Raw genomic sequence first — 12379 nt, forward strand, 5'->3', positions numbered from 1 at the left:
TTTTTTTTTTTTTTTTTTCCATTTATTGTTAAATTCCAAAGTCACTCTAATCCGAATAATATTTCATTTCAGAGATGAATACTCTGTTCAATCACCATTGCTTGAACTATAAAGGAAAGGTGGGCATAGGCATTCTTTTTTTCATTTTTTTTTTTCAGCATAATATACCTATATGGAATATGCATTGCGGGTATATTTTCGTTTCACTTTTCCTTGAATCAATGCAGATGAAGCTGGAGTCTGAATACGAAGGTGTTCTTCGGAAAGTGTCGGGCAATGTCACTCAGGTAAAATCTCATCTTGTGTTATAAAACATAAACGTTCTAGACATCTTATATCTTTTGTCGTTGTTGTAGATTTATGAAAGATTTGATGCAGACTCCATGATCCAAGCTGAGCGTGCACGTCTTGAATATTTTACCAAAAAAGGTCTTAGTTTTGATTTCTGTAGTAACTACATATGCGCATGGATAAAGAAAAATATATTTTGGATGATATTGTGCATTGCCACATTTCTTTGTGTAATTTGTTTTGTTTCCGTACCACTGAAAGATTATACTTTTAATATCTTTTGTTTATAATAGTTAAAATACTGATTCTTTTCTTTTTGGTACAGGTGTTCCCAAGGATTAGAGATTCTGTTCAGGTACAACAACATCGGAGTGGTTAATTATAATGAAAGACAGTCTTGTTGTTATCACGTAAATTTGGGAGCTTGATTGTCGTATACATTTAAACATGTACGTAGGGAGGAGTAATGATCTCGCAGAATGCCTCATTTAAACAGGTGTTCCCAAGGATCCGAGTTCCACATTCTTAGAAATTTTTTGAACTCGCAGAATGCCTCTTTATGTACCCTTCACGAGTGAGACCATTTTGTCCCCTATTTTGAAGTTACTGTCTCATTTTGTTATCTGGATTTGTTTCATCGTGACTCTCGTTTTTTAATTTCCAGAGATGCTAGTAACAAGGAGAAATCACGTGCACGACAAGAGTTCTTTGAAGGGAAAAAAGAGATCATGCTTTACACTGAGAGAGCATACTTCTTTTGGAGATACCAGGTCTTTATTTTTTTGTTCAGGTTCTAATGATTGAGTTACTATTCTGATTTCTGATCGATGTCGGCTTTAATTTCTCGGGTTTCAGATCCGCGGCATTAAGAACTTAATTTTTTATTCTCTTCCGGAGCGGAAGGAGTTTTACTCTCAGATAATGAACATGCTTGAAGAAACACATGACATGGTGTCCACTGTGCTTTTTTCTCGTTTTGATAAAGTCAAGGTGATTGTGATTATACACAATTCTCATTTCCAATCTTCTGATGGTTTTTACACACTGAGCCATCAGCCATGCCTAGTCATTGTTGTCTGTCCTCCATTGATTCAAATAGTACTAGTTCCTAGGATATACCAATACAGAGTAATATATTAGCTAGGAGATCAACCAGAGATGATTATTTGTTAAGTCTAGGTTCTTTTCTCTACGTAAATCTGTAGTTGGTTTTACTTGCAGTTGTGATATTTTTAGTTGTGAAACAAACTAATTGTAATCTCTGCTCTGGACTAAAGAGTTCTGATGATTGTTGTTTGTTTGGATCCCATGTGATGGTTTTTTGCAGCTGGAAAGTATCGTTGGGGATGATTCAGCAAAGAAAATGATCAGATCTGAGAATAGCACTTTTTATTTCCGTTGAGGAGTGGAGTGATCAAGATGATTCATTGGTGTAAAAGACAAATGTTGTTTATCTCTTTTGGTGATCTTTAAACTTATTCCTCCATGTTTTGTTATACCATTTTGTATGGTCAGATATATTACATTAACCGGTTCATGTTATTTACTTTGACATTAATAGTTCTGCCAAACATCTTCCTACGATTTGCCACAAATCTGTTGTTAGTCTGTCAATAGCTCTGCAACAGAGATAAATTACCAAGTTATTCAAAGATAGTAAAAGTCTGCAATGAGAAACTTAAAAACTTAACACGTTTCCTCTGCAATGAGAAATCGATTTTATTGTATAAAAAAGGTGAGCTCAATGGTTCTAGCTTACTTATTAGAGTTAGTTAATATATATTTTTCTGTAAATATCAAATGAGAGGTTGTTAACCAAATCTATGTATCTTTGTGAGTTTTCTTGTTGCTTAAAAGGTTATGTAAACTTGCTCTCTCATGCTTCCTATGACATTATTGACCACATTTACTTTGCTTGAAAGTTTATAGTCTACACTCTACATCTTTTCACCATAAAGTGCTATGTTAACCATTAGTTACCAAACATTAATTGACTCCTGCTAGTTGGTCTTTACCATAATTTCAGATAGTATAGCATAAATTGTGAATTCTACCAACTAAAAAGTATTTCAGTAAAAAAAAAGTAAAAATTATCAAATATATACGAAAAAAAATTATGAGCATATTATTCATGTATTTTCCTAGGCTAAATGGTAAATTGTCCCTACATGAATTAGGCTCATTGATTTTCTTAAAATATTAATTTTTAGTCTAACCTGCAATCATGTTAATTATAATCTTCTAATAGTGTTAAACGGTCTTTGGTTACATGTGAGTTTGATGAACACGACGTTGACTTGTGAGTAAGTGGAACATGTGAACTTATATGGAACATGTGACCTTCTTGAACCCCAATCATTGGATTGGAATATTATAACTATTATCAACTCTGATTTGGCATCGAAATTTTGTTTTAATTACCATCTAAACAAAGTAAAACAAGATATCTTAATAAAAATGTATGCATTTAGTTCTACGTACAAGCATCTAAATAATTTCGAAGAGAATTCATCTCAAAAGTCCTTTAAATTTTTTACAAATCTTTTATTTCCCTCTCTATTTTTCATACGCCTTTCTCATTGAATAAAATATGTTGAGACTAAAATACCATTCTTTTCTTTTTCAATTTTTTTATTTTATTTTTATTTTTATTTTTAAAACAAAAATAAAAACAAAAAAAAAATTCAGTACCGATATCTTCTCTTCCTCAGTCGCCGTCGTTCTTCGCCGGAGCTCTCCACCCCGGCGATTTTTCATCGGAACTTTTCATTGCCACCGTTTTTCACCATTTTCGAGTTGTATCAAGCTTTCCTTCAAAATACAAATGCGTTCTTCAACATAAAAGTAAAATTCTTGATGAAAAGGGTTAGGTTTTGAATTTTGGAAATTTAGTTTAGATTTTGCTTGAGATGTTTAGCAAATTGGGTGTTTTACCATGGGTTATGGGTCGATTGAGCTATTTAGTTGATAAGAAATAAATTTTAATGTTGAATCGTTGTGAATTGTAGAGATTAGAACCTCAAACCATTCAATTTTCAGTTATCGTGACTGGGTAAAATTGGTAATATTAGTAAATGTAGTATAACTAGTAAAACTGGTAATACTGATTAATGTAGTACAACCAGTAAAACTAGTAGTATTACTAATTGAGTTTTTTTAGAATTTTTTTGACAGGATACAGTGGGAGAGAACGTCAGCATATATTTTAAGTGTGAATGTCTCATATATAGTATAATGTTCAAAACACATGTGAATAATATAACTTTGTTGATGTTAAAAGCAAGGATATACAAGAAGCTTGAGTTTGTTGAAAGTCACAGTTGAACAACATTCAAAGGATGATGAAATTGCACCTAACACCATTGTTTGATTCATGTTTGATCTTTTGGTTTGTACTACTATTTTCTTGGTTATGTCACAACTATCGTAAAACTTATTTTTAAAATCTAGTAATGTTTGATTTTCCTTTCCCTTGTGTGTATATTTGCTCTGTCATAACAAAGTAAAACAGCTATAACAAAAATAAAACTGGTAAAATTGAATTGAACATCCATAAAATGATTTTAAAGATAACATAATAATGTGTGTACTAGTAAACGTCAAAAGTAATGTTTAAATGTTTACTAAGAAAAAAAAATTTAAAAATATATGAATTTTGGGTTGTTATGTAAGAACCTAAACAAGTGTTTTCTTATACTTTTAATGTCACTTTGTAAATAATAACCAAGTTAGGATGACAAAGTTATAGAATTGTAGGTTTTAAACATATGAATGCATAAAAAACTCATAATTATATGTTAATAGACTTTAATCAACTGTAAAACTAAAAAATATAATTTTAAGAGTGAGTAAAACTAATTAAATGGAAAAACCCCCAAAAGTAGAACTATTTGCAATTTTGGTAAAACTATTATACTTGGTATAACTATATGTGAACACTAAGTGTGAACACACATATTGCACACGTGGCAGTACAATTCAGATTTTTTTTTTAACTTTTTTTTTCAGCTGCACGTGTGGTTTTATTTTTTTGTATCTGCAACAAACAGTTAATTACAAATAAAATACGACTAGTTTTATCTAGTTTTATTAGTATTACAAAAACATACTAGTTATACCTATATATACTAGTATTACTTAAAACCCAGAAATTCAATTCTGAATAAGATGGAGAACAAAAAAATCATGAATCTCTTCGTAACCAAAACGAATGATTTTTATCTAGTTCTACTTGTTCAACCAAATCCAACTACTTATCATTGAGTCGATTGAGTCACTCACGGTTGGCTTGTACTTCTTCACGATTTGGTTCATCGCCGCCGTCATTCCGGATTTTCTTCTTATTGTTGAGTCGTTCATCACCACCATTTCTTCTTCCCGAAATTGGTTACAGAGATCGCTCGCCGTTGATTTGTTCATCGTCGTTCATCACCACCGTTTCTTCTTCCCGAAATTGGTTACAGAGATTGCTCGTCGTTGATTTGTTCATCGTCGTTGAGTCGTTCATCACCACCGTTTCTTCTTCCTGAATTGGTTACAGAGATCGCTCGTAGTTGAGTTGTTCATCATTGTTGAGTCNATCGCCGCCGTCATTCCGGATTTTCTTCTTATTGTTGAGTCGTTCATCACCGCCATTTCTTCTTCCCGAAATTGGTTACAGAGATCGCTCGCCGTTGATTTGTTCATCGTCGTTCATCACCACCGTTTCTTCTTCCCGAAATTGGTTACAGAGATTGCTCGTCGTTGATTTGTTCATCGTCGTTGAGTCGTTCATCACCACTGTTTCTTCTTCCTGAATTGGTTACATAGATCGCTCGTAGTTGAGTTGTTCATCATTGTTGAGTCGTTCATCGCCGCCGTTGTTTTTACATATCTTTGGTGAGTTGTTCATCGTCGTTGAGTCATTCGGTGTGAACGCTGCTGAAACCATTTTATCTTACTATTTTTATCTAGTTTTACTAATATTTCAAGATCACACTAGTTTTAATTAGTTATACTAGTTTTACTTAGTTATACTAGTTATACCCAGAAATTCAAAAATACGAACATAAACCCAGAATTCACCAATTAGAATTCCAAAACTTGTATTTTAGACCCATCTTCCTTATCAGTTGAACACCATAACAAAATACATATTTTCTCAAGTTTCACAAAATCGATTTTGAGATTGTAGTTTTAATTTCAAAAATTTCTCAGATTTTAGGGATTGGATCAAGTTCTGAAAGAGAAAGAATGGAACCATCGTTTCTTCTTTCCAGGTTGGTTCCAAAGATCGCTCGTCCTCGCCGTCGTTGTTCATCGCCGCTACTGTTTGAAATCGAAGAAAGTGAAAAGAGTTTGAGAAAAGGAAGAAGACGATAAAATTAAAAAATTTATTTAGTTTAATTTTTTTTTAAGTATATTTTTATATATATATTGGATTAAATCCAATAGAACTTGGGTGGGTGGATTAAACTCAGGTTTTTAACGTAATTGTTTTGTTTTTTAGGGTATTATAGTAAAATACTAGTTTCTAGAATTAAAAACAATTGAAAAAGAAAACAGTTTTAAAGTAGGGAGTTTTGAGATTGTCAAATTTTTTAGGGACTTTTGACTTTAATTTTGAAACATATGGGGTCATTTTTTTACTATTTAAAGACAACAAAACCAAACCAAAACACATGTGAACATTTTGCTAGAAGAGAGATACAGTTGGAGAGGATGAGGAACCTTTGGGCTTCCACTAGTTACGATGGACCTCTACGGTGTCAACGAAAGGTTTCGGAGTTTTGAGTGGTCACCTCTCCTACTTTGAAAGTTATGTATCCCGTTTGAACTCGAGTCCTAGAAGTCCGGTTCTCGTGTCTTCCATTTGTTTAACAGTTACTTCTTGTGTGTAGGGCAAATTCATCTTTTCCGTCGACTATATTTGAGATCACAGTAGTTAAATACTTCAAATTCAGCAAACTTAAAGACGCGATAATAAAAAGAAAAAACAAAGCGGAAATATAAAAAGACGTTGGAAACAGCAAACATCAGTCGTCAATCCTAATATTTATATAACCTTTTTGTTATTAACAATTTTTGTAGATGATCATACAAAATTAAAAATGCATTCAACCACTGACTTCTTAAAGCTTGCTAATTAAAAATGGAAGATTTGGCTTTGTAACGACAATCGTTGTAATTTTTAATAGGACAATTCTCAAAAAATTACAAAAATTGATTAATCTATGTAAAAAAAAAATTAATGTATATATATATATATACACACACACACACAAAATACGATTAAACTATCAAATTGAAAGGTAATAAAATAAAAATATTCAAAAATATAAGATAAGATATAAAATAATATTTGGTGTTCAACTATATAACATATATTTCGTAACAAAAATATAAAAAAACAAGAATAAGTCGTTCTACAATTTAAGAACAATTTTTTTTAAAAAGAACTAGAACATATAATAGTTCAAGTGATCATCGACACATGTTAGAAGAAAGAGAAACCAAAAAATCCAAAAAGGAATTTTCCTTCACATTATGTGTATGGCCGTAAATAAAACTTATCTATCTATATTTCGTGAGGAAAACAAAGTGCTCGTGTTGGTGCTTTTGTAATTCGTCTTTTCTTTTGTATTATCTTAAAGAAAAGTCATTTTCATTACGCACCTACACAAAGTTCCGATGCACTAGAAGTTGATATACCAAATTGCAAATAATTCAACTCCAATTTACCTTTGGTTTATTTAGTTTTGGTTTGGGGTAACGTTTTGATCTTTTTTCACCCGACATATGAAATTATGATATCATAGTTGTTATTGAAGAAATGCTTGGTATTTTCAATTGATTTTGTTAGTTAAATTTTCTTCATATTATCTCAAAGATCACTAATTGTGTCTATCTTCTAGTTGATAAACTGTTTTTGAAAATATTTTGGACTAAACACGCTAATTGATAACTTATCAAATGATTAAATTTAGGAAACAAACGCAATGTTATATTTTAGGTAAACATTTTTTTTTATGTAAAATAAATATCATATACACTATCATAATATAAATATTGCATGCAATGATGTAACCTCATTTACTAGTATAGAGCGCATATATGACACCTTAATTTTCTAATGCATGCATGATCATCATCAAGTATAGGAATATTTAAGAGTTTATTTAGGTATAGGTTGTTCATGCACCAATTGGGGTCGTTCATTGCAATTTCTTGTATGTTTTCAACTTGACCGTGAATATTACATCTAAACTATCAACCACAAAAAAATTAACATTTTCTTGAAGACAATGTTATTGTTTTGCTAAATAAATGGCTTTTCTCTTTCAAAACAGCAACATGCATATTTTCTAATATTAGAGCCAACTGAAACTACACATTACCCATTGAGCTGAGAAGAATGTGTACTTCGCCAATTAATTTAGTTTTTCAATTATTTTTTATTTCTCTAAAAAAAATATTATAAGCCTGTGTTTCCAATGTTTTTTTTTTCTTTTTTTTTTACTGATGTCTTCTTTCATTTATTTCACTCAATACATATCTGGCATATATGTGTATATATAGAGAAACGTACTTCAACTCTTTTCCAAACCTACACTCCCCTCTCCCCCTCCCATCAGCTCTCTCATAAATGAACAACTCCATTGTAAAAATGGAAAACAAAAGCCATAGCAACCACCACATCCATCATCCACCATCCCGGAGCAGCCAAGAGCAGAACCAGCATGGCCTCATTTCAATAAATGCCATGATCATCATTGGCATCTCCATCATCTCATTCTTCATAATCTTTGCAATTCTCCTTAAAATCCTTTTACTTCATCGGCTTAAATCCGCAAGAGACAAAGCACAACAATTATCTTGCAAAGAGAGCTTTAGTAACATTAACAACGGTGGAATTTCAACCAACTACAGCTACACATCTAGCCCTGGTAAGACACATATATACACATTACTTCCTTGATTTTCTGAAAATTTGTGAGTTTTCAATTCAAAACCAATTAGCAATGATTGAAAAATCGTGTATCTTTATACTAGTATAGAATCCCTTCCACATCCAATGAACTCTAATTTTCTTGTTAGATGACATCAAGAGAGATTGTCTATATTCAAGAAACCCAACATCATTCAGACAATTGCCACCACAGCCAAAAAGTTGTAGGAGAAGCCGAGCAGAAGGAGTAGAAGTGTACACATACAAGGAACTAGAGATTGCGACTAATAATTTCAGCGAAGAGAAGAAGATCGGAAGCGGTGGATATGGAGATGTGTACAAAGGAGTACTAAGTGATGGAACTCTTGCGGCCATTAAAAAGCTTCATATGCTTAATGATAATGCTAGTAACCAAAAGCATGAAGAACGGTCCTTTAGGATTGAGGTTAGTCGTTCCCGTGCCCACTTCATTTATTATCCATTCTTTCGTATCTACCCTTTTTGTGCTTATTTATTGTTTCCATGTTATCAACACATGAAATTAATATACTGGTATAATAAAAAGTATACGTATTGAAAATTTTGAATAATCTACCGTTGCATTGTAAACTTTGAAATCTTTGAAACTTTTAAATATATAGTTGCGCCAAGTAGGTGACTCATCACGAGACCCCGGATCACACTTAACTCTCCTCTACAACTAAATATTAGGACATATATTATCTCTTGTGATATTTTCATAAAGGGGATTTTTTCACAAAAAAAAAACAGTTCTCCAAATTGCAAATTTTACTCTTAAAAAAAAAAAGTTTTACTCTTAACGCAGTAAAAATGTAAGTCAAACTCAAACACATAAAATTAAACTAACTCGCAATATAATTTACCGACATCATCATCAAGCTTTTTTAATTTATAAGAAATATTATAGCAAATCAAAGTTTATATGATGTAAAGTCCAAATCTACTTTTTTTTAAAAGGATTAATGTAAGTAATTACCGTAAAGTCTAAATACGTATGAGATACTAGGGATTAAATTCGACTTCTCCATTTAGCCTTTTATTTTTGTAAGTTGAAGGTAAACTTGCAATTTTTTTTGAAAAAAGTTGATGATATAATTTTAAAAATAATATTTTAGAAGATTTATTGTGGACAACATATTTTTTTGTCAACTATTAGACCACAATAGGTCGGTCCATTAGCCAAATCCCTACATTCGTAAAAAGCGAGACTCGATCCGTAGCGTGATCTCAACATTTTATAGATAATAAAGTTCGTGTTTTATTATAAATCTAAAATATATTTTTCCGTTCCTGGATTATGCAATACATGTTTGACAGGAAAAAAAAGAAAAAGATTATACAATACATATGTTGACCAATAACTCTCTGTGTTGTACAATCAGGTAATTACCACCCATGATTTAGATTTCTATAGAACAATAAGAGTTTTAAAATTGATCACAAGATTGTAACTTTTTTTGTTTTTTTAATTCTTATTTATTTTTTTTTTTTTTAAATTTCCTGTCCAATATCATTTGCTAAAATACAACGTAATCTAAAAAAAAAAAAAAAAACAATTGAAATCGGATTCCTCTAATTGACATGCCCCTTTCAGAATGTGCTGGGAATTTTTTTGTTTTATTTGGCATCCATGTGATGGGATTTATAAAGTTCAAAATTCAAATCATTTGATATAAGATTTTGGTCCGTGTGCCTATATATTTAGTAAAGAAAAAGTACCACTATTCAATACTACTATTTTGTGGAATAGTCAATAAATAAACAAGTGGATTTGTTTATTAACTAGTAATTAAGACGTCAACTCATTAATATTATGTCTTTTCACAACTACATTATCAGCATTTGTTAACTTGTGACCTTAAGTTTACAATTACATTAAACGAATGTAATCTCTTAATGGTGCAGGTGGATCTTCTTAGTCGATTACAATGCCCATATTTGGTGGAGTTACTTGGATATTGTGCCGATCAAAACCATAGGATCCTAATATTTGAATATATGCCTAATGGTACACTGGAGCATCATCTCCACGATCACAGTTGTAAGAATCTAAAGGATCAATCTCAACCTTTAGATTGGGGAACCCGGCTTAGAATCGCTCTTGATTGTGCCAGAGCTCTAGAGTTTCTACACGAAAATATAGTCTCTACTGTGATCCATCGGAACTTCAAGTGTACCAACATTTTATTGGATCAAAATAATCGAGCTAAAGTTTCGGATTTTGGATTGGCGAAAACTGGATCTGATAAACTAAATGGTGAGATTTCAACAAGAGTGCTTGGTACCACCAGATATCTTGCTCCAGAGTAAGTAATTTCACATTAACTATTTTCATACTTTTGCCAAAAAAGAAAAAGAAAAAAGAAGTAATAACGTAGTGGCTTCATCCATTAGGCCTATGGGGTTTGAAAATCAAATTGGTAACCAAGAAAAATAAATGCCATGTCACCTACAAATATGGAATATGGTAGTAACTTTTGTCTACCCATAGTGTGCTACTCATGAATTAGAAAGTTAAATGATCACTCAATTTCTATATAGAGCCAAAACATAACCATATCAATTGTGTTGAGATAGGTACGCCTCTACTGGAAAGCTTACTACAAAATCAGATGTTTATAGTTATGGTATTGTGTTACTAGAGCTCTTAACGGGTCGTACACCGATCGATTCAAAGCGTCCGCGAGGACAAGATGTCCTTGTCTCATGGGTATGTTCAATAGCATATTATATATTTGAATTACTCAATACCTCCACGAGAACATGTGTAGACTTGTCTACACTTGTTTAGAAGTACTACTATAATATATAGCTTGAAATTCATAGTGAAAATGTGACATATAATTTCAGGCTCTTCCAAGGCTAACCAATAGAGAGAAAATTAGTGAAATGGTGGATCCAACCATGAAAGGTCAATACTCACAAAAAGATCTTATTCAGGTGTAAATTCTTCACTTACTTTCTATTTTTCTTGCTATTAAAAGTGTTAAATGCCACTAATTTGGAAGCATAGTGGATGTGACATCTCACTCACTAGACTACCATACAGTTGATTGATCTAACACAACATTTATGAGACCATTGGGCTAGAAATGTTTGTGTGCCATGGAAAGTTACGCTAAATTGTATATCTATATCTATATGGGCAAGAGTTGTGATGGATTTTTATAAAAACAGGTAGCAGCCATAGCAGCAGTGTGTGTGCAACCAGAAGCAAGTTACAGACCGTTGATGACGGACGTTGTTCACTCGCTCATTCCCCTTGTTAAAGCTTTCAACAAAAGTTCTGATTCTTCTCGGTTTCCTAGCCGTCGAGAAAGCTTGTCATTTGATGATATTATGCCATGACACTATTTTGTTTAATATGTAATTATATTCCCTTTTTAAGTTGAGATCCATTTATCTTTGTAAAATTTATGTTGGAGTCCATACAGCTTTTCTTAAGATGCTAACAAGTCTTCTCTGTGATAATCAATATTTTTTCTCTAACACACATGATCACATATCACCACAACCTACACTTAGAAATATGGTAGATTATATAACTTTCCTTTCTTTTTTGAGAGATAGCATTTGTAAACCTACTATAATGATTCTTAAGCCTAAAGTAACACTTTTCTTTTTAAATTTGAGACCTCTTGTTTTTCATCCTTCAATGCATCGAGAAGTCAATGAATCTCTCGCTCCGCGGTGATCTTTTTTCTCCAGTGGTGTAATCACCTTATTAAGCAAACTTCTCTATGTTGATTTTTTATTTGTCAAAGACATATGTATGACTAAACATTTCTAGACATATATATATATATATATATATATATATGTACCTTGCTTATTGGCTTAGATTACAAATCTCTCATCCCTCATTCTCTCTCGTGTCGTTGCAACGATCATAAAGAAGAAGAACAAGAAACATACAAGTTGTCTTGTGACAATTACTTAGCAAACCCACATGAGTAGCTTAGTTGAGATTCTTGGACATCAAAAGTTTGCTCAACGGGCTAGTCACTTAATGGGCCGTTGTGGTTTCAATAATACTTTACAAACAACCAAAAGGAATAATGTGACGTAAGATGAAATGATTTTTTTTTTTTTTTTTTTTTTTTTTTTTTTTTTTTTTTTTTTTTTTTTTTTTTTTTTTTT

The 12379-nt window shown here is 31.9% G+C and overlaps 1 protein-coding gene and 1 pseudogene across 1 annotated transcript; both read left to right on the forward strand.

Moving 5' to 3' along the window:
• Positions 1-1816, forward strand: part of LOC104704552 — a 4280-nt pseudogene extending 2464 nt beyond the window's left edge.
• LOC104701001 (serine/threonine-protein kinase CDL1-like) lies at positions 7855-11683 on the forward strand. Its single transcript, XM_010416623.2, has 6 exons — positions 7855-8216; positions 8368-8663; positions 10145-10545; positions 10817-10949; positions 11090-11179; positions 11417-11683. Exons 1-6 carry the CDS (start codon positions 7916-7918, stop codon positions 11585-11587), a joined length of 1392 nt encoding a protein of 463 aa, XP_010414925.1. The 5' UTR covers positions 7855-7915; the 3' UTR covers positions 11588-11683.

The sequence above is a fragment of the Camelina sativa genome, chromosome 7 (genome assembly GCF_000633955.1).
Source record: "Camelina sativa cultivar DH55 chromosome 7, Cs, whole genome shotgun sequence".
In the NCBI taxonomy this organism is placed as follows: Eukaryota; Viridiplantae; Streptophyta; class Magnoliopsida; order Brassicales; family Brassicaceae; genus Camelina; species Camelina sativa.